General features: G+C 42.0%; 2 protein-coding genes across 7 annotated transcripts in view; one reads left to right on the top strand and one right to left on the bottom strand.

Annotated features, from left to right (window-relative positions):
* Window positions 1–3351: 3351 nt before the first annotated feature.
* Window positions 3352–5901, top strand: LOC147633952 (pentatricopeptide repeat-containing protein At3g16610-like). Its single transcript, XM_086805608.1, has one exon. It carries the CDS (start codon window positions 3352–3354, stop codon window positions 5899–5901), a length of 2550 nt encoding a protein of 849 aa, XP_086661734.1.
* An 18932-nt stretch (window positions 5902–24833) lies between these two features.
* Window positions 24834–26097, bottom strand: part of LOC147633951 (protein IQ-DOMAIN 5-like) — a 48845-nt gene continuing 47581 nt past the window's right edge. For all 6 annotated transcript variants that reach the window (XM_086805027.1, XM_086805032.1, XM_086805030.1 and 3 more), the window contains one exon: window positions 24834–25801. In XM_086805027.1, coding sequence (XP_086661153.1) covers window positions 25295–25801 — 507 coding nt within the window. In that variant the 3' untranslated portion in view covers window positions 24834–25294. The remainder of the gene's footprint in view (window positions 25802–26097) is intronic.

Here is a 26097-nt window from a genome sequence, read left to right as displayed (position 1 = left end):
AATGTTTTCATACATGACACGTATTCACAGAGTACACTGAGCACGTCTCACATGTGTCATAGCTGGTTAGATTCACTCACAACTAACTAGGGTAACCCTCATCAAGAATTAATTCAAAAGAGTTGATTGGATTCACTCACAATCAAACTCACACATTTCTTACATGCGTCACACATGTCACAATTGGTTGGATTCACTCACAACAACCAAATTAATCACACTTGGGTCACCCAAGATATTCTTTTTACTTATTGGATCACCCAATAATAAATTAATTACCATAATAGGTGGGATCAAATCTTTGGTCTACTTAATAGTAGAAGTGAAGAGTTATCCTAGGTCTTCTGATGAGATATGATGAGTTATGAGTTGGCTTTTGTAAAAGGTGGATTGTTGTATATGTAGCTGGACGGCTTATAAATATAATTATAATTATATTCTCCAAAAAAGGCCAAGTTGGCCTTATCTTCAAAAAGAAATGAAACTTAAGAGGTGGTAAAGGTCAATATATAACCTTAGTGATATACATTCAAAGAGGGGGGTACACTAACGATGAGGTCCTATGGGTGATAAAGATCAATATGGCAGCTACGTGAACAAGATGAGGTGGTAGCGCTTAAAATTCCCAAGTTGGCCTTACTCTTCCAAAAGAAATCAACCTTAAGAGGTGGTATAGGACAATATATAACCTTAGGGATATGCAATAAAAAGAAGGGTTGTTCACACACTCACTCTTCTCATAGACTTGAGTAAAGAACACCCTCCTCCTTATGTACACAACCTATATCAACACCAAATTCATCTCCCTCGAAAAGGCACCCACCACAATGACCCCACACAATCATATATATAACAAGGTTCAAGTTCTCAACTTCGTAAAGCACATACGAGTCCTCCCTCACACTTATGATGCCAAAGAAAATGCTCATTTAAGATCTATACCCCCCAACCAGGGCGACCCAAAAGAAAAATTGGAATTATATGTACAAGTGCAAAGGCATGTAATTGAAGTCCACCCCCCCCCCCCAAAAAAAAACTACGAAGACAAGAAAAGAGAAGAACCTCTCTGTAGCCACCATAATCCAAATTCTATCAGGATCTATCATTCACTTTAGTCCCTGGAAGTTATCAGCTTTGCACTTCAATTTAAAAGAATCCAAGAAAATCCACAACCACAACTAACCACTTACACTATCCATTTCCTTGGATGCACCTCAATCACTACACTTGATTGAAGGAAAGCTCATGGATTACCCTTATGTGTGTCCTCCTTAGTAACACCTTGTGACTGTTATGCACCATAAAACCTTGGAAATCAAATATGTTTACACTCGCAAAATATTTCAAGCATAGAAAAGAAATCCCTCATACTTAGCCCCCCCCCCCCCCCCAAAAAAAGGCAACCGGGTAAAATCTTTGAGCTTGCAACCATGACAACAACCAATGAGCCGTAAAGCTTGGCTTTGGCCTCTACCCACCTAGTGGTTACAAGTAGATTGGTTGCATATATGCTCCTTCTCCTTTCTAAAGAAGAGTAGCACCAATTGCACCCGAACTGACACAAACATAGAAATCCTCTAACAAGCTAGGAAAGGCATAAGCTGTGAATAACTCAAGAAAATAAAATTCTTAGGTAACAAGTAAGACTAAAATCTCCTTACAACAAAGATCATGACAAACCCATATTTTCTATGTCTGAATAGTGAAGTTCATAAGCCATCATATGCCTTCTAGCAAAGTAGATCTGCTGCATATATCCTCCTTCTCCTCCTAGCAAAGTAGATCGACTGCACATGAGTGCCCACACTGACACTAACATAGAAATCATCTAGCTAGCTGGAAGACTCAATATTGGAGCTTGAGAAACTAGTTCCTTAGTTTCCTTGAAAGCAACTTGGTGCTCCTCTTCCCATACAAAAGCCTTCCCTTGGTGAGTGAGTTGATGAAGAGGATGAACTGCCTGCGCTAAAACAACCAAGATAATTAATCTTTTGCAACATGTACATGAGTTGTTTAGCTGTGGAGCGTGGCTCTAGAGCTAGAAATCATGGACTTTGTAACCTCCTTCTCCCTAGTGTGGCACTTCTCAAAGTTTAAAGAACCCAAAGCATCATTTAACCTCTTCAAAGCAAGGTAAATCTTTTCCATATAAGTCAATATTGAACTATAAACACAAGATTCATCAAGAAACACTCGTATATGAACTTATCCAAATATGGCCCAAAGATCCAATTCATACTCCTTTGGAAAGTGGATGTGGCATTGGTACGACCAAAAGGCATTACCTTGTAAGCAAAGGTGTCCCAAGGTGTCACAACCGTGGTTTTCCTTTGGTCCTCCTTAGCAATACGTATCTGAAAATACCCACTGAAACTATCACACGTAGTATACATTTCATGCCTAGCAACTTCATCCAATATCTCATCTTGGAATGGCAAAGGAGAATGTGCAGTCTTGGAGATTCGTGAGTTGGCTTTAGAGGCCTGAACCTACTTGATGATTACTAGGAGGAGCTTTAGGGCTCCTCTATGTCTGTATCTTTTTGGTTACTGTACAATGTGTTAGATTTGCTGGCCACTGGCCCATGTGAGACACTTTGCCATCATATTGACACAGCGTAAACAATGTGATTCAATACATCTTTGCATTTTGTGGTCTTTTCTTATTTCGTATTTGGTTTGCTAAAGACGTAATATAAGTTCTATTGTTTCAAAAAAAAAGAACAAAAGTAATTTTTGGAGAGGAAGTGTGGAAACTCTCTACCCACATGATCATGTATATATATACATATGCACTCATATATTAATGGTGTGTTCACTGTTGACAAGAAAATGTGTGTGCTAATACAAAGCTCTAATATTAATTTTAGATTACTTTATGAATTTGCTGAGTGTTGCTCTGATGTCATATTCATGTATGCCTTTTTGAAGCTCTCAGCTCTCATAGGTTGTGTTGGGCGTGGATGACCTGAGCGGACCGGGCCCGTAGCTATGGAAAAGTACGACACGAAGATGCTGTTCATTGTGTTCAACGGTCAAGCGTCTTCAGTTGGGCGTATGTAGTTAAGTTAAAACACTACTTAGGGTTACTTCAAACGTAGGAAACCTTCCTTCATGTTGGCATTTGGGCGCACCAGCTTGAGTTACGGTGTACAATTGGGCGCATATGAAACAGACATGGCATACAATTGGGCACATGTAAAGCCGACCCATTTCAGTACAAGTGATGCTGAGTGCAAAGGAGGTATCCATACACTTGGATCAATTGCCGTCAGTGGAGGTACTCATCAGCACTTTGCAAAAGTGCAGGAAGGAGAAGAACCTATCTTATGCCACCCACATACATGTGCTGATGTGTCACCATGGGCTGGAAGCACATGCTGCCCTCGGGAACCACCTAGTCCCAACGTTCGTTGAATGTGGAGGCATCTCTTCTGCCCTGCAGGTTTTCAACAGGCTGACTCTCAGAAATGAGCATTCTTGGACCTCTCTCATGCAAGGGTTTATTGAACTCGGGGAGTCGCAGCAAGCCCTCTCCCTCTATGAGGCAATGCAGGATGATTGCATACCCCCTAGCAAGCACACGTTTGTCGCCACACAGAAAGCATGTGCTAGGTTGAAATGTGTGGAAAAAGGCCATGAAATACACACATACATCACCAACAATGGTTTCGAAAGCGATATTTTTGTTGGAAACACATTGGTTGATATGTATGCAAGGTGTGGCCTACTTGTGGAAGCACAGGAAGTGTTTGACAAGCTGCGTGGTCGGGATGCAGTCACTTGGAATGCATTAGTCACAGGCTATGCTGAACAAAGGCATGGTAAGCAAGTGTTGGATTGTTTGGAAGAAATGGAGCTTGAAGGTGTGTCTCCTGATGCTGTCACTTATCTTTGCAGCTTAAGGGCGTGCAGCAGCATAGGAGCCATAGAGAAAGGTCGAGATATCCACTATCAGATCACCAAACGGGAACTTGAGAGTGATTCTTTTCTCAGCAACACATTGGTGGATATGTATGCCAAATGTGGATCACTTCTCGAAGCACGGGATGTCTTTGACGAGCTGCTGTATCGAGACGTTGTCTCATGGAACGCTCTTATCACACAGTATGCTGAGCAGGGGCATGGTCAGGAAGCATTGGACTCCTTAGTAGGAATGCAAGTGGAGGGTGTCTCTCCTGATCCTGTCACATTTACTGGCATCTTGAAAGCTTGTGGTGACATTGGAGCCTTAGAGAAAGGTGCAGAAATGCACAGTGACATAGTTAAGAGAGGATTTGAGTCAAATTCTTTTGTAAGAAATGCTTTGTTGGATATGTATGCCAAGCGTGGGGCACATGCAGAAGCAGGGAAAGTCTTTGACAAGCTACCTGTTCGTGATGTGATCCTATGGAACACGCTGATTGCAGGATATGCTGAACATGGTCTTGTGGAGGAAGTTTTAAACAGTTTGGAGGAAATGCGATTGGATGGTGTCTCTGCAGTTGCTATCACTTATCTTTGTTGCTTAAAAGCTTGTGGAAAAAAAGGAGCCATGGATAGGGGCCAAGAATTACACTCTGAGATAATCAAACAAGGAGTTGAAGGTGACTCCTGTATTGGCAACACTCTTGTGGATATGTATGTAAAATGTGGATTACCTGCAGAAGCAAGGGAAGTGTTTGACAAGTTGCCACTTCGGGATGTCATCTCCTGGAGTGCACTTATTACAGGGTATTCTGAAATGGATCTTGGTGAGATAGTGATGGACTGCTTTAAACAAATGCAACAAGAGGGCGTGTCAGGAGACGCTGTCACATATGTCCATGTTTTGAAAGCTTGTGTTAGCACAGGAAGTCTGAAGAGGGGTCAAGAAATGCACAGTGAGATTGTCAAGGAGGGATGGGAAAATGACTTTTGTGTTGGCAATGCTTTGGTGGCTACGTATTCAAAGTATGGCTCACTTTTGGAAGCGGGGAAAGTATTCAACAAGCTTCTTGTACGAGATGTAGTTGCATGGAACACACTAATCACAGGATTTGCTGAACACAGGCTTGGTGAGGAAGCTCATAGCTGTTTGAGGCAAATGCAACTAGAGGGCACCTCTCCAAACCTAGTCTCATGGAACATGGTGATATCGAGCTATGTGGAGCAAGGAGAAGGTGAAAAGGCTTTCGAACTTCTTGAGCAAATGCAAGAGCAAGGTCTGTTACTAAATCATCTAACCTATTTAAGCATATTGAAGGCATGTGGGGACATAGCAGCTCTTGACCATGGGAAAAGGATACATGCCCAAGTCTATAAAGTTGTGTTTGAGGCTACTGAAGCTATCCTAGGAACAGCCCTCATTGACATGTATGGGAAATGTGGGAGCATGATCAATGCTCAGCGTGTGTTTGATACAATGGACATTAGGACTCTAGTGACGTGGAATGCATTGATTATAGGGCACTCCCGCCAAGGAGAGACAGAGTTGGTCCTTTATTGGTTTGAGAGAATGAGGGAGGAAGGCCTACAGCCTGATGATGTCACATATCTAAGTATTCTCACTGCTTGCAGCCATGCAGGTTTAGTAGATACAAGCCAGAAGTACTTTCAGTCAATGAGAAGAGAGTATGGGATTGCGTCATCCGTCAAGCACTACACTTGCTTAGTTGATCTTTTTGGTCGCACAGGCCAGCTTGATGAGGCTGTGGCAATGTTGGAGAAGATGCCTCTTGAATCTGACTTTGCAATTTGGTGTACCGTGTTGGGTGCTTGCCAAAAGTGGGGAAACGTAGAGCTTGGAAGACAGGCCTTTGAATGTGCAGTAAGGCGGCATGAAGAACTTGGTCCAACATTTGTCTGTATGTCCAACATCTATGTGGATGCCAACATGTGTGAGGATCTGAATGATGTTGAGGCAGCTCAAGAAAATGTGTGAAAGAGTGGGATATGGAAATTGTTAAAGCTGTTTGCACGCTTGGAACATGTGGGATGGGGGTAATTGAAGACATCCTGAAGCAAACAAATCATGGGACGCTACAAGTGTGTTCTCCCAAAAGGTGCTTGTTAGACTTGGATTGTTTGATGTGGTGTATTTTGTACCGCCCTCGTGTAGGTAATTGGGATCAACCTGCATCCAGAACACACAAGAAATGCACACATACGCACGTTGCACAGAGAACACAAGACACGCAGTTGACCACCCTCGAGTGCAGGAGAGATGGAATGGGTGAATACAGCTGAGTGCAAGGCCTCCAGAACAGAGAACACCTTGCCCTTGGATGACCAATGACTAACGACTAACGACTACCGTTCGTGTCCCACGCAAGGCCTGGCAACCACTAGGGGATTTGGTAATCCTTTATCCACTCAGGGGCTAGATTGGATCCAGATTCATATTATATTTTGCACCACCCATGGAGCATTAACTCTAGCCCTTAGCTGATCCATGCCAAGATTGTAACATGTTTCATCATGTCGATACAGAAAGATGCTGAGTATCTCATTTAACCAGACAAGACACCTCTTGTGTTACCTGAATTGTTGGGTCTTTAGCAAAAACAACATTACCATCTTTAAAGACAAGTCATAACTTTGCTTCCTTCTCCATCTCATCTCTCCTTCGGGCACAAGTGCAGTGCAATACTTTCATGAAGGTGTGACTCTTAGTTGGAGAAGGCCTTCCACTGAATGAACAGGCCCACTTGACAGATAGTGCTGGAGTTGTTACTGTTAGAATTTGTGCATCTTTGTGTTTTGGGGCTTTACCATTTATTTGGTATTTTTTTGGATTTTCTCCTATTTATTTGTCCAGGGCCAGTCGGCCAGGTCCCTACTTTACTATATAAGGAGTTCCCCATTATGCACTCATTCATCCACTTCCCTTGCACATAGTTCAACACTCAGTTGCTAGTTGCTGGCTATTGCCATTGTAAAGCTTTATTGCTGTTATAAAAGGTGATCTTGTCCAACTCTCTCAATCTCCTTGGCACTCTCTCATACGTTTACTGTTTATGCTTCCGCCTGTGCTATCTCCTTCATGGTATCATACACTTAGGTCCAGGCTGCTCCAAACTCTGCAAATCTGCTCACCTTTCCCTCTGCTGCTGTGCGTTTTTCTCTCAGTTGCTAGCTATTGCCATTGTAAAGCTTTATTGCTGTTATAAAAGGTGATCTTGTCCAACTCTCTCAATCTCCTTTGCACTCTCTCATACGTTTACTGTTTATGCTTCCGCTTGTGCTATCTCCTTTATGGTATCATACACTTAGGTCCAGGCTGCTCCAAACTCTGCAAATCTGTCCACCTTTCCCTCTGGTGCTGTGCGTTTTTCTCCATATCTCTCTCGGCGGCAAATCCGGGACAACAAGTGGCTGTGTTTCACAACTGTGCTGCGTTTTCAAGTCCAACCAGCTGTCAGAATGCGCAGCGAAAGACTAACGCATGTAAGAGACGCATCACCATCGAGCTCCACGAACACCCCCAATGGGCACTGCAGCATCCCTCCACCGGACTCCAATCTCCCGGTGAGCTGCCTCCCAAAACACCGGCCTGAGGAGATGACTATGACAAGGTGCCACTCTAGTCTATATATGGCTGTTCAACTTTCCATGCTTCCACTTATGGGATAATCCAAGGCACCTTCTAGCCATAGATCACAAGCTCGAAATCGCCAACCTTCCAACACCCTTCCACGATTCAAGCTCCGCAAGTCACCGAGACGCGAGGGGGTCACCCAGGACTACACACGCCTGAGCCGCCCAGGACCACATACGCCCGGGCTCTGATACCATGTCAGAATGCGCAGCGGAAGACTTAACGCACGTAGGAGACGCATCACTATCGAGCTCCACGAACACCCCCAATGGGCATTGCAGCATCCCTCCACCGGGCTCCCATCTCTCGGTGAGCTGCCTCCCAAAACACCGGCCGAAGGAGATGACTATGACAAGGTGCCACTCTAGCCTATATATGGTTGTTTAACTTCCCATGCTTCCACTTATGGGATAATCAAAGGCACCTTCTAGCCATAGATCACAAGCTCGAATTGCCAACCTTCCAACACCAGCCTGCTATTTGCTGCCGGCCAGTTTGGTGGTTGTATTTTCTCCTACAGAGGCAAGCTGGCTAGTTTACTTGGCTGCGTTTTTTTCTACAGAGGCAAAAGGTGGAGTTGCGGCTGTGTTTTCTGCACTGGCATTTGTTTTTTGGTGAGTTCTTTGCATGGAACTTGGATTGTTTTGCTGCTGTCCCGTCTCTTTCTCTCTACGGTTGAGAGGGGGACTGATTGTTCTTGGTGTCTCGCTTTGTTGGAAAGCACTTGAGAGAAGTGTTTGAGAGCTTAGATTTGCTCTTTGCTATTGTGGATATGCTCTCCTCTGTACTATTGTGGATATGCTCTCCTCTGTACTTACGAACAAGGATGACAAGTTAAAAGGACCCAACTATGCTCATTGGAAGCTTTAGATTGCGGATCTGGTTCATCCACAAGGGTTTGTGGGACATTGTTCAGGGCACTAAAAGGAAGTCCGAGCATCCTCAAAACTCTAGGAGGTGGACTCAAGATCAGGAGGAATTTGCCGTGGAATTACAAGACTAGGAGAATCGGGACTCGAAGGTGCATTCTGTGCTTGTGCAGACCGTTACCAAGGTCTTCTCACCGTCGGCAGTGCAAACTCTCACCAGTGCTCAGGTATAGTCAAAATTAGAGGATCTCTTTGCACGAGATTTATCTATGAGGGCAGTTACCTTCCCTGAAGATAGATCCATGCAGTCTTTTCTCATGAAGGCCAAGGATATCCATGACCAGTTATACTGGCTATGGGTGCTGCTTTGTCCTCTTCTCAGCTGGCAGCACTGAAGCTTCCTCCAGACTATGATGTGATTTCTCGATCTTTGCGGTGCCAGGTCACATCCACTCAGTTGGATTTTGATTATCTTAGCTCCCTACTTTTGGAGGAGAACGGAATCCGTTGTCGTCTCACAGGGTAAATTGAAGGTGTCAGTCAACAGTTCTAACCGAGCACTTTCCTCAAATCAAAAGAAAGGTCTGAGTCATTGCTTTACTTGTGGACAAAGACGCCATCTGTTCAAAGATTGTTTGTCCAAGAAGAAGGACAAGACCAAGGGCAAGGCTTCATCTCAGAGAAAAGGCAAAGACACGACACAAGATAGTGATACAGATTCTAGTACCACTTCTAGGGCTCCCAGGGCGCTTCCGGCTCAAGAGAACCCAAATGGTGTACTTCTCTAGTACACATGCAGTTTGCTTCCAGCCAGAACATGCTTGTGGGCGGGAGAGGGGACTGATTATAGCTCCAATTACTAGTGCATGGGGACCGTGATTCGGAGTTCCAAGCATTAGACATCTGACAGGACATGGTTATCTTTGGTACAACAGAGATTATGAACTGGATCTGTTTCAATTTCATTGTTCGAGGCTTTTGGGACGTGATTTGTTCCGTCCACTGTTGGGGATTATGGGCGCAGTGTGTCCAACAGCTCATCATCTATTCTTGGAGTTCACTGCACACTTGTGTAGGAATTTATGGCCAAGTAAAGTTCCTTGTTGTTCGTGGTGGCATCTTGTTTCGAGGAAACAGGTTGACGGGTGCTCTCTGTGAGATGATTCCAGTATTCGCTGTGCTGGAGGGTCCATGGTTGCATATTCATCGACGTATCTTCTTTCGACTCTGTGAGATGATTCCAGTATTCACTGTGCTGGAGGGTCCATGGTTGCATATTCATCGACGTATCTTCTTTCGACTCTTGCACACTATGAGCTGTAGAGGGGATGTTAGAATTTCTGCATCTTTGTGTTTTGGGACTTTACCATTTATCTGGTATTTTACTGGATTTTCTCCTATTTGTTTGTCCAGGGCCAGTCTCGGCGAGGTCCCTACTACACTATATAAGGAGTTCCCTATTATTCACTCATTCATCCACTTCCCTTGCACATAGTTCAACACTCGGTTTGTTGGCTATTGCCATTGTAAACCTTTACTACTGTTATAAAAGGCGATCTTGTCTAACTCTCTTAATCTCCTTTGCACTCTCTCATACGTTTACTGTTTATGCTTCCAAATGTGCTATCTCCTTCAGTTACTAGACAAGCTAGGTGGACTAGGCAAAGTCTTTCATGATGTGTCTTTTGAAGCCATGAAGGGTACACTAGACAAAGTCTTTCATAATGTGTCTTTTGAAAAAGAACCACCTTTCAGGTATGCTAAATTCGATGATGTGTGGATTTGCCGGAGTGGTACTGGAGACCGATTCTCAATATATGGAAGGGAGATTAGCGGTTTGTTTGACAAAAGCTTAATGTTCCATTTCACTACGTTACAATGAAAGGGTTTTGAAAAATATCATACTTTTGTAATCAATGTTTATGAATTACAAAGGGGTATCGAGGATCATATAGGTTTTCTTGTCTGGTAGCTTATGTTTAGCTTGTGTGTATAACACGCAGACTTGAGAGTTAGAGTCTATGTTTGGACATGATTTTTCTTCATCTCAGACAATGAAATGCCGAGTCTTCAGTTTGTTTCTGTTGATATGCTGGTCCAAAGAGAGAAGAAAGAGAAGATATGCAGAAGTAAGACCTCTAAAGATGCTAGAGAGGACTGGCTTCATCAGCAGCAATCTCAAGACGTAAGCCAACAGAGGGAGAGAGATTACTAAGAAGTAAACTTTTGAGAAGATTTTTCAAAGTTCTTCTCTAATTTTTTGAACATGTTTACTTTAAGTTATTTTTTGAGAGGACTTTCACACACCAATTCTTTTCTTGAACCTTGTCGATGCAAGGGGTTGCAAGACTCCACTATAGCTACAAATTAGTGAAGCTTGGGTATCTTGGCATCTCATAGCAATACATACCACGAATGTTGCTAGGGTAGCAATTACTCTTAATGCTGTAGGAAACCCTCCAGCACTTTTTTTAAAGGACGTAGCTGTTGCTCTTCAAGTTGTAGAAAACACTCCAGCACGGTTGCTTTTAATGTTGTAGAAAACACTCCAACATGTTTAAAAAACTAGTGGGCTGACCTATGCTTCACACTTGTATAATTCTCAGCTTGATATTTTTCAAATTCCTTTTTCCTAGAGTAATAGAAGCTTACTTCTCCTGGAACTTCCCTCTCGAACCTTCAAATCCTTTTTGCCACATGGCAGTTTCGTGAAACTCTTTCTTTATACAATATATAGAGAAGTGGAGACTATGTAGAGATTGAAAAGCCCAGTTTTATGAACACTACATCTAGAATTCACCCTTGTGCCAACAAAAACATGGTCTAAACCTCTTGGCTTTAATGTAGCACCCATCTTTTTGGTGCATGCCAACAAGGTTTGTAGGACTCCTTGTATTAAGGGCTCGCAGTGATGTTCTCTATGGGACAATACCACATTGGGGTTAACGAAACCTCATTGCCCCCCGCTGCTCATAGCGTGACTATCATCAGGGCTCTTACAAGCAAGGCTGAAATTTGAAGGTCTACCCTAACCTTCAATTTGAAGGCCATAAACTAGGTTGACCTTCAAAATATATATATTTATGTTTAAAATTTTCAAAAATAGTGGCCTTTTTTATAACCTTATTTTTTAAGAGGCCTTCTCTAGAAGGTTCAAAGGGCTTTCACCCAAGCATACTAGAGAGGTGCCCCTTCAGTTCCCAGTTGATGTAGCACCTCCTCCCCCCGCACTTTGGCACAACCCTTTTTCGTCCTCACTCTTTTTGTCAGCCTCCCTTTCCTTGTCTTCATAGCTGCTTTTCAAGAGGCATCACGCTCGTTTTTGAGCATTTTGACCATAAAATACTTGTAAAACTTTCACCAAACCCATCAATAAGGTGCCCATCCTGCTCCCTTGATGAACCTACTCTACCACCTTTCTCTAGCCGTCGTGTCTCTTTCCCTTTCGTTTGCTACTTTTGAGTTGCACCCTGACTTCATGATCGACTCCGACAGATTCCATGCTAACATGGTTGAGCTCACTGATGAAATCAGTGAAGACATGGATACAATGCATCTTTATGTAGCCATAGCTGCTTCAAGCACATGATCGACTCCGACAGATTCCATGCTAACATGGTTGAGCTCACTGATGAAATCAGTGAAGACATGGATACAATGCATCTTTATGTAGCCATAGCTGCTTCAAGCACACCTGATCGCACCACTTGGTATCTCGATACTAGTGGCACACACAATATGACAGGTGAGCACGAGTGGTTGCATGTTAAGGGCCCTAGCCCATACTCGTTCCCTCGAGTTTAAGCCACTCTTGAGATTGCACCCTTCCTCACAACACTCTTTGGGCACTGCAATTGTTAACTAGGTTGTTTCAAGAACATGAGTGTCTTTCTAGAGGTTAGCCTCCACCGCCCCCCTAGCCAGTTAACTAGGTTGATTCGAGCACTTGTTTGACTAGGTTGTTTAGACCACACAAGTGTCTTTTTGGAGATTTGCAATTTCGTGGACAAGACCTAGACGACCTTGTTGCATCTACTTGTTCCTCCCTCTTCTAACTATCACTTAGGAGAGCTAGGACCATATACAAGGGGGGGGGGGGGGGTTGACAAAACCACGATCTTACCTCTCCTAGTCCTACTCTCTCCTCTTTCCTACCTACACTAAATGACAGCTAGTCCATCCTAACACTCCTATGCCACTCATTATAACATGCTGCAAAAGGGCATCGAAGATAGCACACAAGAGCCTTATTCTTAAGCCTACTTAAGGTATTAGTCTAGTACTACTTACAAGGGGTAATTCCTCCAAAGTTATAAGTCTTTGGATCCTTATAAACATGGAGAGCCATGAAGTAAGGATTTCATCAGGACATGTCCACCGTCCACCATTCAGAGAGTGAACATTTTCAAGCTTAATTTAAACCAAATTTAGTTCATCTCATGCTTGGGTGTGTAAGCAAGTAGATGGAGATTACAGATAGCTTGGTTTCATCATTGATGTAAAACCTTCTATAAATCTACATGCTCTATTGTTACATCGCCATAGCCGAGAAGGGCATGGAGCTCTAGTCACCACCTAACCATAGAGGGTAGTGTGGATAACTCCACACTCTCGGGCACTTATATAGGCTTGCCCGCCCATAAGTCTGCCCGACTGCCCAAGTGCTCCGACTTAGATGCCCTCACCCCTAGACCCCGGATGTACCGCGTCGTCCACACTCTGGTGTTTGGGCTTTGCATTTGGTCAAGCTCCCCACGCACCTTTATAGGCTACATGACATTACCCCTCCTTAAGAATAGTTTTCATCCACGAAAACAAACAGATTTGGTAAATGTTCTTAGCTGGTTCCAATTTGAGGATTCCTCCGGCCCATCCTTCCACTTAATAAGTACCTATCGATACACAGTATACCTTGTGTTCCAATCTCTAAACCCAAGAATCGTTCTTGGTTCATGTGGAAGTGACTGTGACTCCAAGAACTTAACCAAAATTTAGGATGAACTATGTTGTCTTGATGGATCACTGTTTTTTGCATTGTCATGAAAAACTGGATGAACTAGAGAGCTCTTCGATAACTCAAGTTTGTAGGCTATGCTACCATCTATAGCTCTATGGCTATACGAGATCTAGGCTAGAATCCATATATAAAATAAACGGAGTAAATCCAATCGCTCACTTTTCCAAATTACTCTAAGAAAATTCTAAATATGGTAAGCACTCCTTCCAATTGGGTTGCATGTTTGCTAACATATGCATGAAGCATATCCTCTAGCACTTGGTTGACTCTCTTTGCCTGACTTTTGAGCTACAAATGGTTAGCCATACTCATACTCAGAGTAGTTTCCAACTTTTTGAAGATTTCCTTTTAAAAGGACTATTGAACTTCCTATCTCTATCACACACTATATCTACATGCAGGCCATATAGTTTTTAGAGATGTTCAATAAAGACCTTAGCAAGCTTTGATGTTTTTACATCATTTTAAGTTGTAATAAACTTGGTCATCTTAGTCAACCTATTCATTTTTCCCTGCAAGAAGAGTTTTTGTCCGCAAAAATGGTCAAGAAACCATAAACAAGTGTTTGTGTGCAAACCGTATGGCCATCTATACATGTGACTTCCCTAAGAACTACGATAAGGAAAATAAGAAGCACAACTTGTATTTTCCTTAAGTACTACGACAAAGAAACATATAACGCTAGTGTTCCACTTGGAAGCACTAAGCCATAAGTGCCACTTGCAATGCAACACAAACCACTACTAAGGCATCGAATAACATCATGCCTATTGTGCCTTAGAAGTTTTCAAATTCTCAAAAACTTCACTGAATGTTCTTTGACATCCAAGAGATTTCTTTGCATATTCTGTGACATCAAAGATCTTTCTCTTGTGGTTAGAAACCACATTAGCACAACCAATTTGCGTGACTATTTACAAGCCTTTAGCAATTTGGATTGTATTGTGTGGTAAAATGTTCAATTAAAAAAGTACATAGTTTGAGGAAAGCTACACTTTTTCCTCTTTAAAAAAACATTCATGTGTTTCCCCAAGAATAGTTTTGAGTCCTTTGTTCCTTATAGGACCATGCACACATCTTACAATGAAGATGATGTCCACATAGACAACATCTATGTGATCTATAGTGTCTACGCACTACTAGAAATCAAGAGTAACATGCAAACAATGAGAGTAGTACAAACCCTTAAGCGATACATACCTATCTACATGTCTATATTGCAACCACTCTGGGTGCCTAACACTACAGCCATGCAGCTCCACAATCACCCATGTCTAGAAGACATGTATATGGGCTATCCATGCTCACATCTAAATGCTAGTAGTACTACGCTAGTAGTACTGTCCATACACACTTCTAGAAGTGTGGGCTCATCGGACACCTCAACCAAGTCAAACAATACACAAACAAACTGCAAACCATTCTCAACCACCACAAACAATGGTTTAGCAAGAATTGAGAATTCCTTTTTTGTTTAATCGGTTTGTATATACATATGCTACAATATGTGGTTTAGGTATGTCTCCAACACACCTTACACAGATAGACACATGGAACATACCAATTTTCAGGTATCTAGCTCATGTAGCTTTCCCATTATACACTCTAACTAAGAAGGATGCAATGTTTATATGGTCAGGAGAATCCAATTTTCACGTATCTAGCTCATGTAGCTTTCCCATTATACACTCTAAGAAGGATGCAATGTTTATATGGTCAGGAGAATACAAAAAAGCATTTCAAAATCTAAAAGATAATTTTCACAATGGCACCAATTATGCAACCCTTAGAGTGGGATAAAATATTCCACATGTTTGTCCATGCATCTAAGGTGGCCATCAAAAGTGTTCTTATATAGGAATTAGACAAAGGCTAAGGATGATTTTGACTAGTTTATTAAGTAGAATGCAATCTAGGGTTAAAAGGAATTACATAACAAAAAAGAAAGCTCTCGGACTGTGGTTTACTCTGCCAACAATTTAAGACATTGTTTATTGGGTAATAAGTTCATGTTTCATGTGAATCATCAAGTCTTGCTATATTTAATCAAGAAGCCGAATTTGATAGGTAAACTAGCAAGATGGATGCTACTATTGCAATACTGCACTTTGAGAATTCATTTCACAGTAATAGCATACACCAAGAAACGAGCATATGTTGTGGAAAATTTCTTATCTAGAATTGAGCCAAGAGAACAATCACAAAGGTGTTCCAAATCAACTAACACTAGATGTCGACTAGCTTGATGCGGAAGTTGGTACTATGACATGCTGGAGTTTATCACATAAGGGACATTTCCATCTAGTATCCATAGAAAGTAAATGGCTCTAAATAGAAAAATCTAGATATATTAAGTCAATTATGTAGAATGGAAATTAATCAAATCATCCAAAGGTTAGTGCTAGACCATGAACAAAAAGAACTCTTTGTGGTAACACATAAGGGAATAGCAAAGAAGTCACTTTTTCAGTGACATCACAAGCAAAGGTTAGTGCTAGACCATGAACAGAAAGAACTCTTTGTGGTAACACATAAGGGAATAGCAAAGAAGTCACTTTTTTAGTGACATCACAAGGAAGAAAATTCTGTGAGCCAGATTATGGTGGGGCCACCTCAATACTAAAAGTTACATGGGAGTCGCGGACTAGTAAAGCCATCATCTTAGAGAACATAGGTAAAATGCTCGTACATGTTGATCGCAAATAGATTATTACACAAAGTGGGTGGAAGCTAAAGTGTTGAGGGGTAATACAACCAGGTCAATAGAAAAATTCCCATGTGAAAATATCATGATAAGATTTGGATGTCTGATTGAGCTGGTAAGTGAACAAGGAGGACGATTTCTAATTAATGTGATTCAAAGCTTAATAGAATAACATATTTGCACTCATAAGAAGTCTGTAGTGTATTATCCTTAAAGCAAATAGACACGCAAAGTCCACTAATTAGAGGTGTTGTAGAGAATCATGAAGAAAATAATTGATGAAAATAGATTCGTGACACTGCGATCAAAAAACTACATTCAAAATTATTATGGGCTTTTCAAACATCTTATAAGGTGTTTACAAGGCACACACCCTTCTCATTAGTGTATGGACTAGAGACCATTGTGCCAATGGAGTTTTTAGTGCCAAGTCTAAGGAATATCGTGTCTAAAAGATTAAGTTCGGAGAAATCTTGAATCATAAAATGCAATAGTTGCCAAAGTTAGATGAAAAAAGGCTTAGAAGTGCGTGAACATAAAAAATAGTGCAACAAAGAGAAAAGCATGGGTTGAACGAAACAACAAATTTAAAATTTTTAAAGTCAAGACGATGTTTTAGTATTCAACTCAAAGCTCAAGATTATGTTGCAGTATTCAACTCAAAGCTCAAACCACACCCAGGTTAGTTTAAGCTCAGATGGATAGGACCTTATAGAATCAGTAAGACTATGGGCTCATGGACATTTTCAAGACAGTGACTAGTCTATATAGAATCAAGCTTTCAAATCCTATAACTGGTTTTAGAGTCAAGCCATACTATGGAAAAGTTTCATCAGATGACCTAACATTACATCTGTGTGCCATGTCATCACATGTCAAATTGACATCTCGGTCTCCCAAGATATACCTAAAGTTTCTGGAAGTATACATTGTGTGGGTGCGTGTTAGGCGCCAGAGAAAAATGCATGGGATGTAATGTCTCCATGTGAGTCGTTCATGCATGCATCTCCTTCTATTTTTGATATTTTTGCATCCGGAAAAGTGTAAATTTAATTTGCATATGGGAGTGTGCACTTTTATTGCCATTGAGCTCATATTTCAAAAAGATACCATTGTCGATGCGATTGTCTAAATGCTCATGCTCATATGTGGATCTCACCTGACAAGGGTCTTTAAGACCCCGTGGTCTATAGTGGCGGGGATGCACTATCCTTCTCAATGCATGAATCGAGAGTTCGAGTCGGTAAAGCTATCATTACCGATGTTGCCTTTCCGAATGCTTATGCCAGCTCTACCACGTGGTAGAGCACGTGGTAGAGCTGTATTCTACCTAGACCACATCGTAGAGCTGGAATTATTTGAGGTCTAGCTCTACCATGTGTTGGAGCTAATGCAAATCAATAAAACTAATTACTCCAAGAAGAGACCTACTTCACATGAGGAGGAACATAGAGGAGGAGCTCTAGCTACATGAACTGACCATAAACCATTCACTTCTGGAGCAAAGAAGGAAGAGAGAGTGGAGCTGACAGAGGCAGCTTGTGGCCAAAGTGTTTCAGTAGGCTACCTCTGGAAAAGAATTACCTGGATAAGCAAAAGAGTTTATAAAGAATACACAGCATAGATGCTTGCACAGATGAAGCCCAACAGCAGCAAAACTGGTGATACTATGGAAACATATAGTTGCTGCTGATCAAAGAGCTATACTGTGAGCAAAGTTGGCTACGTTCTGATCAAAGAAAACAGAAAAAGGCCACACCAGTGGCCCGGAGATACTCGTTGTTTGATGGTCTACCAAACTCAAAAATTATGAGGATGAAAATTAAGTAAAGAACAATAGAATGATGAACTGTAGCAGATGCTTAAAAAGCAAGAGGAAAAACTAAGTGAAGGAGAAATAAAATCTCTGATTCAGCAAGATGAGGAAGAAGAAGGAGTGCAAACTCAGATCAACAAGGAGTGCAAAACTCACCAGTAATAAGAAGAAGAGAGTACAAACCAAGAAAAAAGCATGCCCCCAAAACGTTCAAAGGATGCTTTAAGAATCAGAGAAAGTCATGCAAGGAGACCCTGAAGACTAGATTGAAATCTTCAAAAGGATTAATACTGGAGTCACAGTTATTGGACTTCCAGGACTGGTCTAGCAGTAGAAGTTTGTGTCCCAACTCTATCCTATGACGGTCCTTGTTATTAGTTAAAGTATATGTGATTTTTCCCATAGTTTTATGCAATCTTCTCTTATGTTCCTACTTGTTCTTCCTCATATAGTTTTTTATGTGTGCAAAAAATCATTGAGAGAGCCTAGCACTTAGTATCGGATTGTCTTGTCGTGTCCGATCATAGCCACTAAAAACCTTTGGTGAGCACTGTAAGAAGGTAGCACGAGCATTGACATTATACATGCACGATATACATGGAAACCTCATTTTGTGATGAATGTGGTCTTTTCCCTTTCTTCTAGTTCTATGCTAAGCTTATTATATCCATTGTAACCTTACATGAAACTTTACATCTCATGATCTTCTACTTCATCCAACATTGTGTTAATAAATGAAAGTGTGGGGAAAAAGATCTTTTACTATTTGTATATTCAACTTCCTATAATTTGTACTCTCAGCTTGCCATTTTTCTTTGGGACCACCAATATAAGGAAGAGCCAGCCACCACTACTGGTGGTGAGATACATTATGAATCTTACATTCTACAAGTTATCTATCTCTTCTTTCAATTTCTTCGCATCGTTCTAGTTCATCTTATATCTTTGCATTCGTATTGGCCTTGCATTAGGAAGTAGAGGATCCTACATTGACATATAGTTGGGTAAAGTCCTTGTAGATCTATGTTCCCAAGGGAACACATCTATGAACTCCCAAAAATAAGGCGTCTACTCCTTGCACCGAGGTACGGTTGGGTGGTGAGGTTTCATGTGCACCGGAGATATATGGAGTTAGTGGGTAGTAATTTTGTTAAGTCATCCAACAGTAAAACGACATGGAGCTAGTAGGTAGTAATTTTGTGAAGTCGTCTAGCAGTAAACGACATGGAGTCGATCAACGGTGACAACTTTAAGCAAATCAAGCCACTGGGATGGCTAGGATTATACCCGCCACCACCAGCAGTAAGGTTGGAAAAAAAACAGGAGCATGTTATCTAGGATCCCCTAAGGGAGGATAGTACTGGACCCAAGCTTGATGGGTGATTGTGATGGAATCTATTTTGTTGCATGCTCTTGTTTCTTTTTCATGGGTGTCAAAAGGGGAGTGGATACCATGCTTTACCACCATGAACCCTTGGTGTTATATCCGGATAGCCACTCGATGGTAGATGGCTGGAGCCAGAGTCTTGGTGTTATATCTTAACCCAAGATGGGATGTCGGGTTAGGCAAGTCTTGTGGTGATGGTCATAATCTAGGATGCTTGGGCTGAGAATTCTATATGGCTTAGACAGCCAATGGAGCTACAGGCTGGGTTATAGGGGGGAAAGTTAGCCATTCCACCTATGACCATGCTTAACGGAGGTGGAGTACAGGACGCCAAAGTGTATTCTCATGTAGGATCTCCCGAGGCTTCGTCGATTTCTTATCTGGGACACTCTGTGCTTTGGCATAGTTAACCTCTTGTAACTATAGGAGCAGTGCTAGTCTAAGAGTGACAATAAGATGAGGGACTTTCTTGGTTGTCTTAGCATTGCCATGTCACTCATAGGGTTACAAGTTTTACAATTCATCACACACTCTTTCGTGATGGCCAAATGATATTGATGCATGAGGCAGCCTCAAAATTGTACACGAGAGAGAGAAGTTTGGAACTACTCGGTCTTAGATTGAATATCTGGACCAAGACCATTTGTGCTTCAAGGTGGATGTAATTCCATGGGGTTATTTTGATTCTAATTTTTTGGAGTCATGTGGATTTTCCACCTATTCGATGTGGTGTAACCCATGGACATGTTAGAGGTGGAATACTATTGTTTAGGATCTTTGTTAATGGAATTAAGTGGACCTTTGGTTCATCCTAATTTGGTGGGGTGAAAGTGATTATTAGCCGTATGTTGTCTTTAGGCTATTCGAGGACGTAGTACATATGTAGAAGTTGATGGGAAGTTTTATGCTTGCCCTAGAGAGTAGATATAAGTATCCACTTGATGAGGCTTGGACAAGAGGATATATTGTACTAGAAAACACAATCTCCGTTCAATCTAAGATGAGGATTGGACATGGGATATATTTTACTAGAAGTACATGGCACTAGGACTTGGTTATGCATTCAATGGACTAGTGTTTGTCGATAAATAATGCAAGATGCCATTTCGTATGACACTTGAGGTGTGCTAGGGTTGTTTTTTACAGTAGAGCTTGTTGCACTTTCTGACTAGATGTCCTATTGAGATTCAGCTCTTGGAAGAGAGTAGGATTGACAGTAAGCAATTGGATCTTTATAGCACGATCTACAAAAAGAATCTTATACTGGCCTAGGTAAGAGGCAATATTACTTATGCTATGGATAGAAGTTTGGATCTGGGGACTTGCTTACATGGGCTTGTCTCCTTATGCATTCATGAGGATGTGAATTGAAAAGGAGGGAAGCATGGGCTTGTCTCCTTATGCATTCATAAGGATGTGAATTGAAAAGGAGGAGGGAAGCATGAGCTTGTCACCTTATACATTTACGAGGATGTGAATTGAACAGAAGGAGGGAAGCATGAGCTTGTCACCTTATACATTTACGAGGATGTGAATTGAACAGAAGGAGGGAAGCATGTTACATCCTAGCCTAAGATTAGGATTATAATTAACCCAAGATTATGGTTAAGAGCTGAGCTAGGGCATGGGGACCTGGAGAGTTCACACGTGGGCTAAGGGCACTCGTAAAAAAGATTTATATTGGCTAAAAGCTTATAATTAATAGCCTAGGACTAATAATGGCTAAAAGCTTATAATTAATTGCCTAGGACTAATAATAGCTAAAAGCTTATAAATCTAGCAGGAAGGCTAATAAATAAAGAAAAGGCCAAAAAAAGCATGGTTATTACTGTATAAGTGACCTTGGCGCCACTTATTAGACACAAGAGGTCAAGTAGTCACGCGGTGGCCTGTGTCTAATAAGTGACCTTGGGATCACTTATTAGACACAAGAGGTCAAGTCACGTGGCGGCCTGGGGCTACCAAGGAAGCGGGCAAGATCTTGTGGCCATAGAGCTGCAAGGTAGATGGTTCGGACTAGTGGTATAGGATGCTAGGTTGGGGCCATCGCTACCGAGCAGGCTCAAGGTAGACCTCAGGCTCAGGGGGTGGTTCGAGGTATTGAACCTATACAATTGAGTGGTGAGTTGCTAGCCACAATCCATCATGGTCATGCGATGTGTATGACAATGTCGGGTCTATGAAACCTTAATAGGGTTTCGATTCTAGGTAAGGTAATCCTTGGGCATGGTCTATGGAGACCTTAAACCGGCCAACCCCTTCAACCAAGCCACCATAGATTCGCCTCTTAAATGCACTCTCCTAAGCCCGCTACCCCCACAGCCCCTCCCCCGTGCTTTAGATACGCACGCCTAAGCCCACTACACCCAAATCCCTGCCTCATACTTCACCAGACCTACCCCAGCCATTCCCATACTCACCCCTAGAGCCCCGACCTACCTCTTCTCTCTACTAACAACCTAGCCCCCCGCCCTAGGAATGCCCGCTTAAATCCGCTACCCATAACCCGCCTAAACTCGCATACCCTACTACAAGGTTATGGTAACCCAAGATTGCGGTTAAGGGCTTAGCTAGGGCATGGGGACCTAGTGGAGAGTTCACATGTGTGCTAAGGGCGCTTATAAAAAAGGTTTATATGGGCTAAAGGCTTATAATTAATAGCCTAGGACTAATAATGGCTAAAAGCTTATAATTAACTGGAGACCTTAGGTCGGCCAAACCCCTTCAACCAAGCCATTGCAAATTTACCTCCTAAATACACCCTGCTAAACCCGCTACTCTCACAACCCCTCCCCCCTGCTATGGATACCATGCCTAAACCGACTACACCTAAACCCCTAGCTCGAACTTCTTCACCAGACCTACCTCAGCCATTCCCATACCCACCCATAGAGCCCCGACCCACCTCTTCTCCACCCAGCCGAGCCCCCCACCCTAGGAATGCCCACTTAAATCCGCTACCCACAATCCGCCTAAACTCGGATACCCTCCCAACTTGTTCCGGTCCCACCAACGATTCCCATGCCTAGTTGGAAAAGCATTTGCTCAATGCTCCACGCTCGTGTTGTCATTGTGGGTGAATGTGCTCTATTTTGTGATGAGCATCCGGGCACCCGATAGTTCAATTTAGACATTGATGGTGAATGGTAGACAAATTTGGCCAGATGGTCAAGAGATGGCTTATGTAGACTTGGCACTCTACCAAGTAAGATGCTCGTGTGGGCTATGTGACCACAATTGATTGCTAGATAGCAAACTAAGGACATTGTTCTCAAGTTGTGGGACTTGTTTAAGAGTCTATACAGTCTTAGTTGGCCATGGGAGCTATACGTGGTGTTCCCATGGTGCCTTGTTGTAGTCTAATATGGTCTCAATCAGATGACATGGTTAGTTGGTTGTTTTGGACCAATTGGTCAACGTGTCCAACTTACGTTCATGTTGACGTCCAACACTATATATAGTCTAGTTTGACAACCTTTGTTCATCATCGAGTCCATTGTGTTCAAGCACTCCCGTAAGCAAGACATCCTCCATCCAGAGTCTGTCAATAGATCACATGGATGGAAACGCAACCATTAGTTTGTAATAAAAAATTACAAGCAATAATATTGTTTACTCCACTTATTTCTTTACTCCACTTATTTCTGCAATTTAGCGCTTTATGTTGTGAAGATTATGCTTCTGCTTTATTGTGTGTTCTTACATACCCACCCCCTATCCCTATCTACCCACCTCTTAACTCTCAGCCAAAACTTACCCTAACTTACTCTTGCCCCCTCACTTAGCAAGAGGAGAGGAAGGAGAGGAGAAGATAGAAGAAGAAGAAGAAAAGAGAGAAGAAGAAGAAGAGGGGAAAGTCAGGAATAAAAGGGAAGAAGAAGAAAGAAAGGTGGAAGAAACAATGAAGAAGAAGAAAAGGAGGATCTCTCATTTTCACCCGGTCTTCAACGAGAACCGCGACACGAGCATGCCCAACATCAACAGACAAACAGATCTGAGTTGCAGCGACGATCATCATGGAGATCACCTTCTTCCTCCATTTCCAGAGTGGATACATTAGATTTTGTCAGATGCTTCGGTTATCTTGATGATTCACTGTTGTGGTTGCCATTGCAAGTGGATTTCCTAGGCCTATGTGAATGTCGACAACAGGTAGTTCGCAGCAAGGGGCGATTGTGGTCCCATAACCATTGATGGAAGATTTCCTACATATGTAATTCAGAGTAATTACTCCCACTCAATAGGGCTATATGTCTTAATTAGAGTGTGATCACAGAGTAATAATTCGCTCATTTAGATGTAATTTAATACTATAGCATATGTAATTAGAGTGAGATCACAGAGTAATTACTCCCACTCAATAGGGTGATCACAGAGTAATTATTCGCTCATTTAGATGTAATTTAATACTAAAGCAATAAAACAGCTTGTTGACCCGCACTCAATAGGGCTGTGTATTACGTCTTCAAAGCGCCCATATCGAGATCCCATTTTGGTTGGGAAACGGTTTTCTGGTAGTCTCTTGTTAAAGAAAGTGCAGCTAACTAACTGTTAACTGTCAGTATTTCCTACTGTGACTAGGTTTCACATGTGTCTGGACAGCTACTATGTGTCCGGATGGCCACATAGTGTCTGGACAGCTACTATGTGTCCGGACGGCCACCGTCAGCTAGCTGCATTAACATTTTGTCAGCAATATTGGGGAAAGAAGGTCAAGCTAGGAATCTCAGCAGAGAGATTACATAACATCATGATTGGCACAAACACCCCATTAACCTCTGAACCTGGTAGCAAACAACATCCAGTGTTACCTTATCAAGGACACTTGTATGTACTTGCATATAAAGTGGCAAGACTACAAATAAGAACTACCATGGTGTATGTGCTTTAGTCCAATTGGAAATTATGTGAAAAATCCAACTCTACATGACCATTTACATAGCAGACTCTTGGGAAGGAAAAAACACATACAGTTTGGAGCCCTTTGTCTCTCCCCATCCTTATGGTGTTATAAGAGCTTTTAGAAGATGCAGCTGGAAGATCAGATTCAATCAGAGCTTCAAGGTATTTGCCTAGATCCTTCATGATTGTACTCAGGTGGTTAAGCCCTAGATTGAATGTGTGTAGGCCAGGGTTTCATGCCTCTTCAAATGGTATGAATGTGGATAGTTGTATGTATACAAAACAGTATGATTTTTCTACATCACATGGTGAAGCAAAAATAAATAATTTAAATTTTAAGCACACCATGCAGTAAATCAATTAACGATATTTTGGCATGAGGGTCATATCCTTCATTCTGCCCACATTGCAACCAATAAATAGAATACATGTGGATGTCATCCACAAATCAATAACATCATGTGATAGTGTTAAGATTTTATTTATTTTTTAACTCATTTAAAAGATGGGCATCCATATGATTCGGAATGTCCATGATGGGGCCATAGAAAATGCATCCCAGTCCGCATGGCATCATTCAGTCTTTTCAAAATAAATAAATTATATAAACACACACCTTGGTGCAAGCCCAGTTCAAGAAAGCCGTTACTGTAGAAACAACATAATTGAAGTTACAAGCCCAGTGCCAAGGTGTGTGTTTATTTATAATTTATATAAATAAATTATATAAACACACACCTTGGTGCAAGCCCAGTTTAAGAAAGCCGTTACTGTAGAAACAACATAATTGAAGTTACAAGCCCAGTGCCAAGTAGTAGAACAACCTGCAAGCACTCTCATGATGCTAGCTAGCTTTGCATCCAAATCATCAGCTTGAAACCTAACATGCCTCCTGACATGTGCCACTACACAATCATCACTACACAATATGATTGGCCACAACACTCTGTTCATAACATGTTATAGACGTCGTGGACTGCTACTTCTCTTGCATTTCAATGGTGCATTCTTTTCTTTCTTCCTCAGACTAAAGGGCACCATTTCAGGCTTGGTCATGGACTGCAGATTGCGGAGTTGCGGGTTTCTGGACAGGACTGGGTAGCGAATACCTCCTTTTCACATCCTTACTAGGCCGCTGCTTTGGGTTACTCAAAGATCTCCATTCACGCCCTCTGGATGGTAGCTCACCATTGGGCTTTGCGGCCTGTTTTTTGGCATATGGTTTGTTTGCAAGTGATGTTTGAAGACTGCTTCCTGTTCCATGTGACCTTGCCCTTGCAAGTGCACTATGATTTCCCTTGGATGCATCAAGGGCGACTTTGGAATTAGCAGGTTTTTTCATACCGAGAGAGGTAGACTTTTTCAGTATGAAATTTTTCCCTGCAGTGTCTTCCACTGTCTGTTCATCTTGCTTGGAGATTGGATTTGTAGAATGACAGTCACCAGATTGACTGCTTATCCAACGATCTAACCAAATCCAGCTCCACGTAGAGTTATCAAGTTCATAGTCAAACAACGAATCCATATTTAACTTTGAATTTGCCCGCCACTGTGACAAGTTCAACTTACACATTAGAAAACTCTCTCCCTCTCTCTCTCTCTCTCTCTCTCTCTCAACCTTCTGGGTCTTTTGAAGATGTTAATCTCTCCATGGGCCATCATAGAGGAGGCAAGGTCACAGAAACAGCATGTATACTACTGCTTTGTGGATTTTCACGAAGCTTTGATTCCGTTCCCTAATCAGTTCGGACGTTTGCAGGACCTTCAGCTTCCACCTGACATGATTTGGGTGTGATGGGCTTATATCAAGCAGTGACTGGCCGATTCATTGAGATGCCAAGATAC

This window comes from Cibotium barometz, chromosome 11 (genome assembly GCF_041138505.1).
Source record: "Cibotium barometz isolate CiBa-2024 chromosome 11, ASM4113850v1, whole genome shotgun sequence".
NCBI lineage: Eukaryota > Viridiplantae > Streptophyta > Polypodiopsida > Cyatheales > Cibotiaceae > Cibotium > Cibotium barometz.
The sequence above is the reverse complement of the archived record's forward strand: the minus strand, read 5'-3'. Positions and strand labels throughout refer to the sequence as shown.